This window comes from Pelophylax lessonae, assembly GCF_965119305.1.
Source record: "Pelophylax lessonae genome assembly, chromosome: 8".
Lineage (NCBI taxonomy): Eukaryota > Metazoa > Chordata > Amphibia > Anura > Ranidae > Pelophylax > Pelophylax lessonae.
This window is the reverse complement of record NC_138775.1, coordinates 149,818,378-149,836,636: the sequence shown is the minus strand read 5'-3', so window position 1 is coordinate 149,836,636 and position 18,259 is coordinate 149,818,378. Positions and strand designations below refer to the sequence as shown.

The following is an 18,259-nucleotide window of genomic DNA, read 5'->3' as shown; positions in this document are numbered from 1 at the left end:
GTGCCGGTTATACAGTAAAGTGCTCCAAGGTGAAAAAGGTGCCCCTTTTGGTTCGCTACTCACCACAACGCCAATATTTAAGAGCCTCAACAGTATTGCAAATAAGCCTTGACACCAGGATAATCTCCTCTGTACACCTTTCACTATAAATATGGGTCCGCTTACGCATCCACCATTGAAAGAAATAAAGGGCGTATATAGTGAAGTACGCCGGAACTTACGGCGAAATGCGTTGACGCACTTCCTGTCACGCACGTAGCGGCACGTCACTTCCGGTCCATCACTTCCTGCCCGTGGAACGCACGCCGAGCGGCGTAACCACGAGGCACTATTGTGTATATGCCTAATTATCTTTTACTTGCTGTAAGTATGCATTTGGCTGCTAAACAGAAATAAACCCATACGTACATACTTCACTATATACGCCCTTTATTTCTTTCAATGGTGGATGCGTAAGCGGACCCATATTTACAGTGAAAGGCGTACAGAGGAGATTATCCTGGTGTCAAGGCTTATTTGCAATACTGTTGAGGCTCTTAAATATTGGCGTTGTGGTGAGTAGCGAACCAAAAGGGGCACCTTTTTCACCTTGGAGCACTTTACTGTATAACCGGCACCGGAGCACCTTATTTCGATCACCCAAGGGTTATTATTTCATATTTTTTATGGACTTTAGCACGATTTCACAGCTTTTTATAATCATATATGTATTTTAGCACTGAAATTGTCATTTTCACAATATCTAATATATAGTTGTTTCTAAAAATTGTTTAACATAATTTAATATTCACATTTTTTACTTGAGAGTGTCACATTTTTTACTTGAGAGTGTCACATTTTTTACCTAGGAGCTACCTAGTGTTATTTATTTATTGATACAATTTAAGGGCTAGCGCTGCTTTAAATTTGTGTTGTACATCAAGAGCTAATGTGGTTAAAAACATCTCATTGAATAGAATGCTGTACTAATTGCAGTTTCTTCAAGATGTCATTATCCTAGAGAGTCACATATTTTAATGTCATTCACTTGAATTGTTTAAACTTTTAGTTTAACAAAGATGCAAACATGTTGTGTGTTGTAATGTTTTCATTATCAAGCCTCGGTTCACATTTATGCGATGCGGGAAGGCTGCGAATCCGCAGCCTGTTCCCGCATCGCACACGAACCCCCGGCAGTTCACACTGCCATATGCGATACGCTGGGGGTGTCAATGTAATGTTAACGACACCCCCAGTTTGATCGCATATCGCAGTGCGATCGTGCAGCTCGCACAGGATCGAATCGCACAAGTGTGAACCGCTGTGCAATCCGATCCTGATGCGGCTGCCAAAAAGGGTCCCTGTGCCTGTTTTCTGCGGCTGCGGTGCGAATTTAGCCATACAAACTGTATGGCTAAACTCGCACCGCACAGCCGATCGCATGTAATGTCGGAGCAGTGCGAACCGGGGCTTAAGGAAAAGAAGGGCAAAAACTCTTTTGGCCCTACTTCTCCTGGGGATTACAGGAGTGCACTTCGCTTTAGCCTGGGCATCACTCAGCTGGTCCAAGCTCTGGAGAGATCCCAACTTTAATGTTGGAATTCACCCAGATGCCTGACTGGCAGCTGGCTCAGCCTCTCAGTGTGCTGCCGAGAGCCTGAGCCAGCCACTCCTGGCCCCTGCACAGCCTGGAACTCCAGTGAGCATTGGAGGAGCAGAGCAGTGACTGATAGTCACCGCTCTGTGCTCAGAGTGGACCTAAGAACTAAGTGGTGAGTGGTTCTCGGTTCTTGGTGCAGAGGCAGCAGGGGACAGATGCAGCATCGGGTAAATTCTGCATTCAGCTAGGTATGCATGTTTGTTTTTTTTCATATCCTATACTTCTGTTTTAATATTGTGATTTATGGGCGGCACAGTGGTGTAGTGGTTAGCACTTTCACCTAGCAGCAAAAGAGGCACTGGTTCGAATCCCAACCACGACACTACCTGCCTGGAGTTTGCATGTTCTCCCTGTGCCTGCGTGGGTTTTCTCTGGGTACTCCGGTTTCCTCCCACACTCCAAAGACATGCTGGCAGGTTAATTGGATCCTGTATAAAAAAAAAAAAAAAAAATGGCCCTACTATGTCTGTATGAATGTGAGTTAGGGACCTTAGATTGTACGCTCCATGAGGGTAGGGACTGATGTGAATGTGTAATGTATATGTAAAGCGCTGCATAAATTGACAGCGCTATATAAGTACCTGAAATAATAATAGACTGGTCAGTAATGCCCTAATGTCACCTTAATCTGACTGCCAAATGTGTCGCTTGGGGTAATAACATAGACTTGACTAATCTGTACAATCCTTCCCTCTTTTTAGAATATTGAGTCATAAGAATCAGCATTACATCTTCAAGTGATCAAGGTGATAGATGTCTCCATTATTCTCAGGTAAACATCTTCTGCTTGTGATGACAATTTGATGAGCATCAGATTAGATTTTAGGATTCATTATTTGGAAATCCAGAAAATGTAATCTGAAAAGTAGCATTTTTGCTAATGCTAAAAGGATATCTAAACCCAAGAAGATATGTAAAATATACAGATGCATATATTTACCAACTTTTAAGCTCCTTCACCACTCTGTTTAACTGCTGGGAGTAAAATAAAAGTCCTTTATAAACCATGAGTTACCAGACATGCTACTATCACAGAACTATGAATTAACCTGTGACAAAACTGTCCTACAGTGTCACATGGTGTGAATCACATGTTGGTTACTGGGTGTTTATTTCAGCTTCCAATGTGGTTGGGCGAGTAAATGAAAAATAAGCATATGCTGGTAAACTTTCTTAATACATCCCACAATACAATGGTGTCTCAAACACCCACAGTACGCTCAATCCATATCATGTAGAGACTGGTGGGAGTGGCTATTCATACACAAATAGCAACATAGAGTAAATTGTTTTTTGGATAATTTTGCTTGGATTGTGTTTTTTCAATTAGTAAGAGCTGTGTTCAACCACAAACAGGAACATGGATAGTGTAATATTTTATTAAACGTGGAATAATGCAAAAGTCACTCAGAGTTAGGTGACATAACGGTTAGCTCATTTGTTGCCCAAGTCCTATCCAGGTGATCCCTTTCACTTTGGTCAGAAGGTGGGATTAGGCTATGTAGTGTTATAGGTCCCAAGATTGACTGTAACAGACCCACTCCTTAGATGTACGCAAAAAGGTGCTATGCAGCCACAAAGACTCCTTATGGCTGCATACTCTGGACTACAGCAAAATGGCCAACAAGCCTTTTTCTTTGCAGACAACTCAAAGGGTTATCATTTTAGTTGTCCTCAAAGAAGAAGGCTCAGTTCATAAAATAAGCCATGATGTAGAAATGTTAACATTCTGAGTATTTTCACCAGGTTTCATGGATGACAGAAAAGGCCTACTGGTATGGCGTTTGCATTAAACAATATTATAACAAACAGCACAGTGCATTTTAAACTACAGGTGACCCTTGTCTGCAGGGGCCAGTTTATGTAAAAAAAGACCCTTGTCTGCATAGATCAGTTTATGTGAAAAGTGAACTTAACCTTTAGTTGTCCTTTAACTTTAACAAAGTTTGATCAAACAAATGAATTAAGAACCATCCAGCGCCCAGTCCAAGAAACTTCTCAAAATGACTATGGGAAGCAATGGTTTCCTCAATGCAACCCTCCTTAGACTGGAGGATCTTCAAAGTACTGTAAAAACACACACAAGAGGGTGCAAATGTCTAGTGCATTACCACCATAACCATTTTTTAAATACACACAACTTCTGAGGAAAGAGGCCTGTCCCCCAAAAATTATAAGCTTCTCCACCATGTGTCATCAGATAAGGATACCCGTCCCACCTGCTGGAGCTGTGTATTTGGAAAGCTTGATTAAATCTACTTTTATGAGTAAGATGTTGTGTGTTGTTAATAAATGCATATGGTGGTAATGTACTAGGCGTTTGTGCCCTCTTGTGTGTGTTTTTACTGCTATATAATACAAGGACTTCCTGTATCCAAAGAGAAACCTGTGTAGCCAAAATTAAAAAATTTGAAATGTCCAGTTTTAAGGACAGCTAGCCACAATGCTCATAGAATACCACCTTAACAAACCCAGCAAAAAGAGATAAATACAAGGATGTATCCTTATGCTGAAGAGGGTATATTAGGTTTAGTGTTAATGTATTTAAGGGGATTTTTCCTTAGCTGTGGACTGTTTGTAAAGTGATTGTAAAGGTTTTTTTTTATATTAAAATAGAAAAAAATGTTACACCTACCTGCACAGTGCAATGGTATTGCACAGAGGGATGACTTATCACCTGTTCTGAAGTCCCCCACCAAAGTTCTCCACTGCTCCTTCTTCCGAATGTCCCCTTAGCAAGCTGGCTGCTGAGGGGGCATCCATTCATCATAGATACACACAGCGCAGCTCAGTCACACTCCCCCGCAGATGGAACAGCGCTGGATTGGTGGAGGATTTAGGCAAGGTAAAAAAATGCTTAGACTTTAGAACCACTTTAAATGAAGCTGCAAGTCCATATTAGAAAACTGGGTACATTTATAAGAATCCTGCTTCGTTAGCTCATTAGTTTAAAAACAGATATTGTATGTTCTTGTCTTTGTAGATAAATACTGGAGCTGGAAGGCCATATCTAAGAAGCTTTAGATGGAAACCGTTTTTCAAGAATTCTCTAGTTATCATGGGACATTAGTCAAACCTTATTACTGGCTTTACCCAAACCAGAACTGCTCCAAATGTCCTTATCATATTAGAACAGGAGAAGAGTCAAGAGTCACCTACAGGGAGTTTTATGAAACTTTTGGATTCCCGTATGGGCCAACAATGCATGAAGACAAACAACTCATATTTTATGAAATAAAGTCCTTTAATGGAACAGTAATACAAAAAGGCCAAGTTACTAGTTGTGCTGCTTCTAACATTCATGCAGAATCCATGTTGTTTGAAAAACATGGCTACTTGGATTCCCTTCTCTATCAGCATGATTCAGTTGGCTACATTACTCTTTATGCCAACTTTACACCTTGCAATGAGTATGGTCACTACTGCATTAGCAAAATGTATGATATATTACTTAAGTATACACAAATGCGTCTAGACATCTATTTTTCACAGATGTATCATGTTGAAGTGAATTTTCCTTCAGCTGTCTGGAACAGAGATGCATTAAAGAGCCTTGCCGGTCACTGGCCTAGAGTAACACTGAATCCACTGAGTGATGGAATTTGGAAAACTGTTTTGTACACCTTTGTGAAAGAAGTTCCAGAGACAACAATGAATAAGCCCATTTTGCCTATCCGAGCATCTGCAGATAGACACAATGCATACATGATCCATGTTATCACAGGCATTAAGCCCTACTTTGTTGAAGATCCTCCTGTGCCTCAGCCTGAAGAAACAAGACATCAGCCAAAATATCACAGACAGAAATTAAAATACAATGTAGCTCCCCAGCTTCCAAATGGCTTCCAGCAATACCTCCCTTTCTTTGTTCCGCAAATATCATTTGCACCTGCTTTGCAAAGTCAGAGAGAACTGATGACCAAGCCTAAACAAGTTGTCCGTCATCTTAACATGCCTATGAACCTGAATGAGGAAGCAAATGAGAGCGAATTCATACCCAGTACCAGGAAATTTACCAAGGTCGTAAACACTGAGAAATCAGTGTGGGAAAAGGATAAAGAAACAAAAAGGAACACAAGGAAACTAAAGAAACAATAATATGACAGTGCCAATTCAGAATAAGTCATCAACAAACACAGATCAGAATAACAATGCTAAATGTATATTGTTCTCGCAAATGCCAAGTGCCCTTCAAAAACTGGGCTTAGAAGTCTGCACTGAGTTGAATGGCTGTGGGTGGAAGTAGGCCTTTGTTGTGTTGTGGTCCTAACAGGATGTTCAATAATTAGACTACAGCTGTCTATTGTCTCCTATAGCTTTCTAACAGCAGTCAAGGTGTGGGTAGAAAACTGTCCATGCAAGTTCCCATCAGATTTTCCACTAATTGCTTTTTCCTGCTTATATGATTGCAGGTGTATCCATTGTTGGGCCTAATTATAATGTCTAAAATATGTAATGGGTGCCCAAAGAGTGGAAAGAAAGCAAACAGAAACAGCCCCACAATTACATAAGACTTCTGTTTCTGATTTACAGGGCAAACTCTGTGTGGCAAATTTTCTTCTAACATTATACCCATAACATCTTACAGAGGAAAATAGCTATTTATTGCAATAAGATTTTATTTGTAAATTTTGTGTTTCATCTTATCTTAATAATGTATATATACAAAAACAAAGATTCAAACTGAATCAAATGTTACTAACGTGAAAGCACTAAATTATGTTTGTGTATAAAATAAATTTGTTTGTTTTACTGTTTGCTGACAATTGATATCCTAATAAATGCCACAGCTGTTTTACAAAAGTTAAAGCAAATTAACGAACAAAATAAACCATTTCAATTGCTTTTTGATACCTTTTTTGTCTGTGTCCAGATGAAGGCCTGGATAGTCTTATTCTAGAAGACAGCAGACCTTTATTTAAACATGCATCCTACACCTGTTATGTGGCCACATGAAGGCCCAGATAGCCTTATTTAATGCCAGGGAAAAGCCAGGGGTGGAAGGAAAGGGATAGCCTGGAAGGAATACAAATTTGGGGATATGTCTTTCTTAACAGCATTAATGCGACCAAATCACGATATGGACGGTTTATCATAGGCGTTGAAACAAGTACAGGCCTTATGTAAGAGTGGTGTGCAATTAAGGTTTGTCATGGTGGATAGTAAAGATGGGATGTAAACGCCTAGATATTTTATAGCTGTTTGCTGCCATTTGAATAAAAAATTAGTTTGAAGTTGGGATACTAGTGATTGGGGCAGAGAAACTGTCAGGGGTGTCGTGGCAGAGCCTGGCGTGTAGAGGAATGTCTCAACGGATGAAGAGCCTGGAACTATGTGCGTCCCCAGGACAGGGATGCTGACAGGATACCTTAGCAGTAGGGATGATCGAACTTTTGAAAAGTTCGGTTCGACCAGAACACCCGAACTTCACGAAAGTTCGGTTCGTATTTCAGAACCCCATTGAAATCAATGGGACCCGAACTTCGGTAATCAAAAAACACCATTTTGAAGCCCCAAAACCCAATAAATGCCCCTAAAAAGTGCCTAGGGTTCTGGGTCATGCCCCATTAACTATTAATCACACAAAAAAAAGTTCTTAAAAATTGTCATTTTTGATAAAAAAGCCAATTATTGAAAAATTAAAAAAAAAAAAAAAAAGAGATTTTTTGATTTTTACTTTGGATTTCAGATCTGGGGGGTCTAAAAAGTGTACATGTGAAGTTTCAGCTCTGTAGCATGTCCAGAACCATAAAAAAAAAAGATCGTTTGTATTAGAAAACTTTAAGCACAGGAATATGGCTTCTCTGCTGTAACACCTTGCCGGTTTAATAGAAGGCATTTTTTTGGGTTCTTTGCAGTTAGGAAAAACATCTGAACTTGTGTATAGTGGTACTGTGCACAAGTTCTGATGTTTTGCCTGCCTCCAAAACCCCCCAAAAAATGCCAGCAAAAACACACCTGGGCATTTTTTTTTTTGACGCTAGCGTTTTTTTTGGCATTTTTTGGGGTTCTTTTGAGGCAGGCAAAACATCTGAACTTGTGTATAGTGGTACTGTGCACAAGTTCTGATGTTTTGCCTGCCTCCAAAACCCCCCAAAAAATGCCAGCAAAAACACACCTGGGCATTTTTTTTTTGACGCTAGCGTTTTTTTTGGCATTTTTTGGGGTTCTTTTGAGGCAGGCAAAACATCTGAACATGTATATAGGGGGTATATATAGACATATATGTCTGAATATATACCCCTAGACATATATAGGTGTGATAGTAGCAGAAATAAATGCTTGCGCTAATGAAATCATTTACAGTAATATATTTCTGCTACTATCCCACCTATATATGTCTAGGGGTATATATTCAGACATATATGCCTATATATACCCCCTATACACATGTTCAGATGTTTTGCCTGCCTCAAAAGAACCCCAAAAAATGCCAAAAAAAACGCTAGCGTCTAAAAAAAAATGCCCAGGTGTGTTTTTGCTGGCATTTTTTGGGGGGATTTGGAGGCAGGCAAAACATCAGAACTTGTGCACAGTACCACTATACACAAGTTCAGATGTTTTTCCTGACTGCAAAGAACCCAAAAAAATGCCTTCTATTAAACCGGCAAGGTGTTACAGCAGAGAAGCCATATTCCTGTGCTTAAAGTTTTCTAATACAAACAATCTTTTTTTTTATGGTTCTGGACATGCTACAGACCTGAAACTTCACATGTACAATTTTTAGACCCCCCAGATCTGAAATCCAAAGTAAAAATAAAAAAATCTCTTTTTTTTTTTTTATAATTTTTCAATCATTGGCTTTTTTATCAAAAATGACAATTTTTAAGAACTTTTTTTGTGTGATTTTGTGTCTGGGGGGTCTAAAAGGTGTACCTGTGAAGTTTCAGCTCTGTAGCATGTCCAGAACCCCAAAAAAAGATCATATAAGTGTAAAAGAGGGGTCCCACCATCCCTGCTCTACTGAAAAATGATCTTTTTTCTGGTTCTGGACATGCTACAGAGCTGAAACTTCACAGGTACACTTTTTAGACCCCCCAGACACTAAATCCAAAAAAAGTCATGCCTGCCTCCAAAAATGCCCGATAAATGCAAGAAAAAGCGCCGTAGAGAAGCCGTATACCTGTTCTAATAAAAATTATAAGAAAATGCTAATTTTTGGGGGGTTCTGGACATGCTACAGAGCTGAAACTTCACATGTACACTTTTTAGACCCCCCCAGATACTAAATCCAAAGTAAAAATCAAAAAATCTCTTTTTATTTTTTTTATTTTTTTTTTTATAATTTTTCAATCATTGGCTTTTTTATCAAAAATGACAATTTTTAAGAACTTTTTTTTGTGTGATTTTGTGTCTGGGGGGTCTAAAAGGTGTACCTGTGAAGTTTCAGCTCTGTAGCATGTCCAGAACCATAATAAAAAAGATCGTTTGTATTAGAAAACTTTAAGCACAGGAATATGGCTTCTCTGCTGTAACACCTTGCCGGTTTAATAGCAGGCATTTTTTTGGGTTCTTTGCAGTCAGGAAAAACATCTGAACTTGTGTATAGTGGTACTGTGCACAAGTTCTGATGTTTTGCCTGCCTCCAAAACCCCCCAAAAAATGCCAGCAAAAACACACCTGGGCATTTTTTTTTTTTTGACGCTAGCGTTTTTTTGGCATTTTTTGGGGTTCTTTTGAGGCAGGCAAAACATCTGAACATGTGTATAGGGGGTATATATAGGCATATATGTCTGAATATATACCCCTAGACATATATAGGTGTGATAGTAGCAGAAATATATTACTGTAAATGATTTCATTAGCGCAAGCATTTATTTCTGCTACTATTACACCTATATATGTCTAGGGGTATATATTCAGACATATATGTCTATATATACCCCCTATACACATGTTCAGATGTCATGTCTGACATCAAACATGTCCTCAAAAAACACTGGCAGTGGCAGCCCCTGCAGCATAAAAAATGCTTGCTGGTGAGAAGCCACATACCTGTCCCGAAGCAACTCAGAGAAATGATCATTTCTCTATAGCGGTCACCCTGCTATGGAAGGGTTTTGTCACCCTGCCATAGCAGTCACTGTCAGTTAACCCTACACTACACTACGGTCCCCTGACACTTAACACTTTCCCTACAGAAACTAAATTTTTGAAGCTAACTTAAGTGTAAAGGAGCACTCTAACTACACTAGATATCCCTTTCCTCACACTAAAAATAGCTAAATGACACTTTTAAAGTAAAATTAACAGAACTGCTTCCACTCTCTTCCATGTCCAGTATAACAATGCTGGGAATATGGCGGGGGCGATCTTATATACTGGGGGGCGTATTCACTAATGATTGGTCTAGGGACCCCCTAGTCACTCCAATCACATTCCTAGCATTCTCCTGCCCCCTCAATTGGCTTTTGCTAATGGTTCTGGTCCAATCACGGGCTTTTAAAGCCCATTTCCTGAAGCATTGCATTTTGGGCGGTTCTGGTTGCCGAATTCCGAACTTTTTGGGCAAAAAGTTCTAAATTCGGCCGAACCTCGAACACCCAATGTTCGGGCCGAACCGATGGTGGACCCGAACCGTTCGATCATCCCTACTTAGCAGGACACAGGTTCACCAGAGGCGTGGAGTCTAAGTGATAGCCGGTATTCACCAGGGCCCCTGATGGTGGGGATATGTTTGGCTGCGTGCTAACACCAGGTCGCAGTCCTCCGAATTCTCCAGCCAGGCCAAGAGCAGGTCCAGGTCTAACGGCCGATAGCAGGTAAGCAGATTAGGGTGAGGCGGAAGAGTAGTCAAGACAAACCCAGGTCAGGTACAGGAGACAGGAAAGCTGAAGATCACACAGCAAAGATTCAGTGTGACCACTGCCCTTAAATAGGATGCTTGGCGCCAATGATGATTGCGCGCACATGCGCATTGCCGCGAAGGCGAGGTAGCCTCCAACTATTCTATGGTAACCTCTAACTATCCAAGGCGCCTCTGCGTACGTGCATGCGCATAGGCGTCCGCCGGTTTGCAGCGCCTCTGCACCTGCGCATAATAGTGAATCCCGGAGAGAAACATTTAAGACCTCCGTCTTGCCATAGTTTCTTTTGAAATTGCTCACCGCCCCGATTTCTCAAAAGTGGGCATGAGAGAAGGAAAAGAAATATAGGGGTGTGTGATATAAAGCAGAAGATCATCCGTGTAGAGTGAGAGCTTGTATTGATGCTAACCTATAGTGAGACCCAGGATATCTGGGCTTTGTCATATGGCTATCACCAGATACTACATGGTGAGTATATACAGTAACAAGGAGAGAAAGCAACCCTGTCGGGTGCTGTTGTGGATCCAGATAGGGTTAGTTTGTGTTTAAACAAATTTGTATTTCTTTGGGGACCAAAGAATTTCAGTGGGGGGAGAGAGTGTAGTGCTGGAGAGGAGAGCAAAGAGGGGACTTTGATTGGCCGCTGTTGCTGTAGCCAGGGGCCTGTGTCGAACCCTAGTAACAGGGACAGAATAATTCCTATTGCCCACCACAGTGGCAGGGTTTAGACCCACCCACCACACAGACAGGAGAGGAGCAGAGTGAGGGAGAGTCTAGAGAGCCTAGGGTGGTCTATAGGCAGTACACTAGAATTGAGTCCATGGTCTGGGAGAGAGCTGCTATGGGCTTTGATCCCTGGCTGTGTGACTGCTGGGAGACTAAAGGACAGAGCTGAGAGGGCTGCAAGAGAGAGGTCATGTGACTGTGCTGCCTGGAAAAAGAAACATGACTGCATATCAGATGAGAAAGCATATGGCTGTGGTGCTGCATCTGGGAGTGAGAATGCCTAATAACCTGTGCTACTGCTGCAGTGTGTTGCTGGCTTGTGTGCCCACCAGAGACTTTGTCGTTGTATGACAATATGTGCTGTGCTGCTGTGAGAGACCACTGCATGGAGCTAAGTTGCAGAGACCATAAACTGACTAAGGTACTGTGCTACTGATCCAATCTGCTCCCAAAAAGACAGAGAGAGCTGCAGGACCAAAAGGTTGCTGTCCAGGGCAAAGTATCACATACCTGGAGAAGACTGGAATGTTGTGAAGGCCTCACAACATCCTGAAGGTGGAGACAGGGAGTGTAAAGGCAAAGAGTGGCACGAGTGCCGCAGCAGCTAGCTGGTGATGTCCACTCTGTAGCTGGGTAGAGCTGGTAGTCACAGTCCTTGGAACAGGATACAGGAGCAGCTTGGCATCAGAACGTGGGATGGAAGTAGAACCAGAAGACCAGCAGAAGTCAGCGGCAACCGGGCAGGGAGGCACTGAATCAGCAGGCATAGCAAGTCCAGGAGATAGGTCAAGGTCATTAACAGCCGGGCAATGCAGTACAGAGTTAGCAGGGAGAACAGATCCAGTAAAGAAACCAAGGTCGGAGGAGTAGGTAACAGAACTAGAGTGAGAGCAGAGGCGAAGTCCAAAGGCAACCTGGGTCATACACGAGTAAGCAGGTACAGCAGATCAGGTCTTGGGAACACAGGAATGAGCTGAAGACCATTCAGCCTCTGCTCAGGTGATAGACCAGTTGAAATAGGCCGCTGGCTGCCAAGTGCTCATTAGTATGTGCATGATGAACTGGCACTGCATAAGTGACATTGGTCCTTTACTCTCTATTATTAGCACATGCGCAATGTGCATGAGCATGAATCTGCACTGGCCTTTTGGTGCTAGAAATCTGGTTTACCTTACACAATGCTGTATACCAAGAGACTGCAGAGGGCCCAACGGGTGCAGGTTTTACCGGTGGGTGTGGAGCCTGGTGGACTATCTTTTTCCTGATTCCCTTAGCAACTATAGCAGCTCTGCTGCTATAGGGGTAGGGAGAGTTTACTGCTCATGTGCAGGTTTTGAAAGAGAGAAATGTATGATGCGTCCTAGCTTCTAGCCATGATGGGGATGATTGTTTACAATGGGAGTTTTTCAGCCATTGTGGATGCTGCTCATGGCATACATGTATGGCATTTAAACTAAGCAAAAACTTGTAAAATGTTTTAATCTACTGGAGACTGTTGACTGCAAAGTTTATTTTATTCAAAAAGTGAACTTGGGCTTTAAGAGATTTTGTCAATCTCTCTAAAAAAAAAAAAGCAGTGAGAGCACTTTAACACAATCCCTCATTCACATAAAAAGTTAGAGGGGTTGTGGAGAAATTCACTTTCAATTTTTTTTCCTATTACTTTTCATGGCACCAGAATTTTGAAAGCCTTTCAATCTTGGAAAGTAAACACACATTAGGTGCTTATATTCTGTTAGAAACTAACAGAAACTGGACGTTAGAGCCTTTTTTGTGATCTTTGAAGAATTTTGAGAATTAATTACTTTATAGTACAAGCAGATACAGAGGTCAGCAGCATTTTGCTTTAAATCCCTTTTACTGCTTGTTAAAAAAAAAGGAAATAATGTAATATCCATTGCATGGCCATAGGTGCATTTTAACCACCAGCCTGTATTACCCCTTCATTACCAGGCCATTTTTTATTTTCGTGTTGTGATATTTGACAAATGTTCTGCTTTGCAAAGCTGTACCCAAATAAGCTTTATTTTATCTTTAGTCCTTGTTCACACTGCCGCGGCTCCAAAGTTGCGCGACTTTATAATTGACATCCCTGCATGTCTTTATCACGGCTTGCATATGACTTCTTTAACAGAAGTCAATGCAAGTCGTGATGAAATTGCACCAAAGTAGCGCAGGAACCTTTTTCTAAGTCGGAGCGAATTGAGTTGCACTGATTAGAACGGTTCTATTGCCGTTAATTGACGTTATTGGGGCGCAAACTCTCAAGTCGTATGTCGCATGACAAGTTGTGGCAGTGTGTTTGTTAGGATGGACTGACTGACAGGCAAAGCACTAAACAAGGTAATAATATTTTAGTTGCAATAGCAAATGTAAAATATTTAAAAGATTTCTACCTTTCTTTTTTATGATGCCACAGCACTGGCACTGGTGAACCAATGGGATTGATCCTAACATTAGAGCCAACATTTTTGTTTTACTTCTCTTTTGTTTCCTTCTTATCCCATTTTAATATTTCATTGTTTTTGTAGAAAGCGTAAGAGTTATAAAAATGTATCTGACAAACAACATTATACTTTTCAGCCACATGTGCATGATATTATAAAAGAAAAAAGAGTTTAAAAAATAAGAAGGAAAGTTGAAACATTGAAGCAATATTTTTTGTAAAATTCAAGTCCAGCCAGATTATATGTTATTTGGCTTGGATAGGTTAGGACGTTGAGTTTTTATGGGTGTTTGTTGGGGGTCTTACTCTAATTTCTTGCTCCAGGTGACCCCTTTACAGGAAGTGAAGAGAGTCTTTTAATGGTTGTATAAGCAGAAATTAAAGTCTGACCAAGGTTCTAACCCTTCCCTGGTCTACTCTGTCTCAGGTTTCTTCTTACTTCCCGTCTTAATGATCCCACAAGATGTGAAAGGGAAATAGACAGCAATACAAAATAAATAGAGATTTTAGCTCTTTCACTACGCACATTTTTTTTAACTGTTTGTAATTTGTCAGATTGCCTTGAACTCTTCAGCTCCAATTGACTGTTCTTTAAATTTAAGGCTGGTAGAACTGATATAGAAAGCTTCTACAATTACAGTGGGAGGGGGAAAGAGCTAACTTACATACTCAAGATCTATTTTCTAGCAGCTCCTACAATTTAATTGGTTAAAAGATACATCTATGACCAAGGCTGTTAGAGGAACACAATCCATAACTTTTTACTTTTTACTTTTTACTTTTTCTTATGAAGTAAATCTAAATTGAACCATTAGGCGAGAAATGTTATATCCAGGAAAACTGGACAGTACATTCTTACGCTGGCCATACACTATACGAAAAATCGTTCAAACTCATTTTAAAAAAACGAACACTCGGTTGTGAGAGCTAACGATAGTGGCATCATGTAATGACTGATAAATCGTCCAATGGACATAAATTAATCAGTTTTTTGTTCGTTTTTTCACATATACCTAGTGCAACACTTTGGATGAGAAACACATTAAGCTTTCAATTTATTGTTCATTCGGCAGGAAATTTCCAAACTTGTCCTTCGTTTTTTCGGCTCAAAAACTTTACAACCATGTCCATGCCCATTAACTGGCCAAAAAACTAAAGAACTGTCCAAATGACCGAATTTCAGCTGATTTTTTCTTATAGTGTATAGCCAGAATTTTAACTGGAAGTCCTTCAGAATCTCTCAAGAAAATAATTCAGATGATATGGTAACTTAAGAGAGAATTGTGAGACTAAAGAAATCAATCATACTCACCTAGGTGAATGCAGCATTGGTCAGATGCTACACCTGTCCTCGCCGCCTGAAAAGATTGACTCAAAGACTGCTGATCACTCAGTTCTCAGTCTTCAGTTAGCAGAGAGCTGATGACTGTCAGTCTGCTCTTCCCCTCAAGCGCTCACTGGAGTGCTGGGCTGTGAAATTAGAAGCCTGGAAACCATGTACCGAAAAGAATACAATTAACATATTCTGTAGTGGGTTTAAAGGACACCCCATAAAGAAACATCAACGTATTCTTTATTGATATCTAGAGACTAAAGTAAGTGGGGTTGATTTAATAAAACCTGGAGAGTGCAAAATCTGGTGCAGCTGTGCATGGTAGCCTTCTACCTTCGGCTTGTTCAATTAAGCTTAGACAAAAAAAAAACCTGAAAGCTGATTGGTTTTTATGCAGAACATCAGATTTTGTACTCTCCAGTTTTAGTGAATTAACCCTAGTGTTTTATCATTCCCCATGCTGTGTTCATGGCATTTGACACAGTAGACCATTACATTCCAACAAAATGCCTTGAGCGATAATGTGGTATAGATTGCTCAGTACTCACATCTTTCTTAACAGGAAAATCTTACATAATCATGTCTGGACAGTACTCCTTTACAAGTATACCTCTTTCCTACAGAAGATTGCACGGATCAGCACTGTTAACTTCACTTTTTACAGCAGATGTAATACTAGTCAGCAATATCATCAAAGGCTTTGACCTCCTCTATCATTCCTATCCAGATGACACCTGGTCTTATGTGTATCTAAATTTCAGGCAGCTATTAAAATAACTGCAATTATGTAATCTTAAAAAACAAAATTGTTAAATATTTTTTAAATGTTCTACTGTATGTACCTGAATTTGACCGAACATCAGGCTCTTATAATGCCTTGTACAGCAACACTCAGATTGTTAAAAGTAGAGGCAGCACTAGGAGCCAATAAGGCACACACATATGCTGAGAAGGAACATGATGACAGAAGGAAAGAGAAGAAGAATCTCATCAGCCTATTTCTGTTCCTTCACGGTTCAACCACAAGCTGGGGGCAACAAAGTGATCTAGCTGTATTGGTCTTACATTACTTTAGAGAAAAGTCATGTAACCAATCTGGTTGTGAAATCTAGCAGGGCTGAATGAGTAGAACTATAAATCCCTCATCTCCCAAATATATATTTTAGCAGTTTTTTTGTATGTTTGCCTGTAGTTTAGCCTTTGAAGTTTAAAGAGCAACTTTACTCACTACTTCATAATTTTCTTTAATCCCCACATACATGTTATCCAGGCATGTCCTCATCTCCTCGATTCAGATACTCATCCACCTAGTGGATCCAGTGGTGCTATGCTGTAATCTGCTGATCAGGTGCAGCAGCCCGGGTCCCATGCTACCATCTTGGTACTCCTCAGTCATCGGAATCTAGCTGCCTCCTTCTGGCTTAGGCAGCTGGCCTCCGATGATATGTGAAGCTCTGACCGATGGGCGCTGTCAGCCACTATTCCTTTAGCCTCCTAGGATATGTGATGTGGAATCCCAGGAGGCTGAGGCAGCAGGCAATAATTGCAACAGAGGGTTACCAGACATTAAGTGTGGAAAAAGCAGTAATAAAAAAAAAGGGCAATCCATACTGCAGAGAGGGGTGGGAGTGGAGGAAGCCATGGGTGATCTAGAGGTTGAACGTCCACTCTAATTCAAGGTTTTTTTTTTTTGGATAGGGTTTAGTAAATGTAATGTAAAATAAGCTGTCTTACCAGCAAAAACCCTGCTTCTACTGACCTCTCAGTAGTACATTGTTTTACAGCAATACTTGTCACCAACATGAATCAGAAGTATACACCTGCACCTAACCATTGGGTAGGAGGCTAATTTTAAAAAGACAATCATAGAACCTTGAATTTTCTTACATTTTAAAATCCAAATACATTTTAGTGCCAGTTACAATGTGAAAAATGCTTATATTTGGGATCCATAAATGCAGTTATGTCATGTCAACGTGTCATCTATTTTCCAAACTTTCCTTTTTTTTCCAGAATTACTTTGGCAAAGAGAAAATGATGTTAGATAGTTTTTTTTTTTTTTTTTTTTTAAGTTTTACTAGTACTTGCAACTAGTCAAGAAAAAAAATCCACATTAGGAGAAAAGGACTCCTGGAATATACATCACAGCTCCAGCAGGTGGCAGCCATGACCTATTCCAGCAAGAAGCTGGAAACCTTTGTCTCTGCAAAGTAGAAACAAAATATAAAGCACAGTTGTGGTTCAGCCCATTGAGCTGTTCCATTGTTTGTGCAGTTTGAGAGGAACAACTGGAAAGCCACTTGGACTCTTCCTTAAGCAATGTCTTAAGACATTTCACTATATTCCTATCACACTATCATCATGTCAATAAGTCAACAAAGTGAAATCAGGAGGAATGTTAGGATGTTTTTCTTTAGGAACATTTCCATCCAGCTGCCAATTGTTCTACTTCTGCTTCAACTACTCAAACTACATTCCTGTGCAGAATCAGAGCCACAAATTGGAAAAACCCCGGACGGAGCTTCTACTTTAGCATTTGTTTTTGACGTCACTGGATCCATGTATGACGACTTAGTTCAAGTGATTGAGGGAGCATCAAAGATTTTAGAAACATCTTTAAACAGACCGAAAAAGCCGCTGTATAATTTTGCTCTGGTGCCATTTCATGACCCAGGTAAGAAGCTTTGTCTATCTTATTTAAAAATGTGTATACCTTTAAATGAATGTCAGTTTTTTTTTTTTTTTATAACAGTGAAGAATACAATATAGTTACATAATAGATAGTACTATTTAGCAGGAGTATTGCTCATTATTTATCATGTAACTCAATTGGTGATGTCATTGCTTATCTGATTAAATGGAATTTTTTCGTCACCCACATCATAAAGTAACACAAGTTACATTTTATAATTCAGATATTATGCAGGAATAAGAGTGTCAGACTTTTAAGTGAAATAAACAGTGGTACTATTAAGCATGTTGGATTTCTTCTTTGTATGGTATATGTGTTTAAATAAGTAGCAGCAGTAAAATTAGTATATATTTATGCTTAATTTATCCTAGCGCTGGAAATTACTACATTGTATTATACTTTATGGTATTATTATTTTATTTTAAAATTGGTACTGTCTATGGTCTAATTGTGTATTTTGCTACCTTAAAATTCTCCAAAACCAATAGCAGAATAAAGTTTAAAAGTTTGAACTTATTTGTTTGAACTAGATGAATTAAAAGTTTGGCACGTTACATGAAGCAAAGCAGTAACAAATCCATTGCCTTTAGTCATGCTGACATTCTTTAACCCTTTT

At 40.0% G+C, this 18,259-nt stretch overlaps 2 protein-coding genes across 2 annotated transcripts in view; both read left to right on the top strand.

Moving 5' to 3' along the window:
• Positions 1-4,641: 4,641 nt before the first annotated feature.
• APOBEC4 (apolipoprotein B mRNA editing enzyme catalytic polypeptide like 4) lies at positions 4,642-5,737 on the top strand (the record flags this gene model as incomplete). The annotated part of the gene is made up of 1 exon (XM_082266398.1): positions 4,642-5,737. The coding sequence occupies exon 1, from the start codon at positions 4,664-4,666 to the stop codon at positions 5,735-5,737; it is 1,074 nt and encodes a 357-aa protein (XP_082122524.1). The 5' UTR covers positions 4,642-4,663.
• An 11,494-nt stretch (positions 5,738-17,231) lies between these two features.
• Positions 17,232-18,259, top strand: part of HMCN1 (hemicentin 1) — a 452,754-nt gene continuing 451,726 nt past the window's right edge. Inside the window, exon 1 of the mRNA XM_082265585.1 lies at positions 17,232-17,625. Within this exon, the coding sequence (XP_082121711.1) occupies positions 17,313-17,625 (313 nt within the window). The 5' untranslated portion in view covers positions 17,232-17,312. The remainder of the gene's footprint in view (positions 17,626-18,259) is intronic.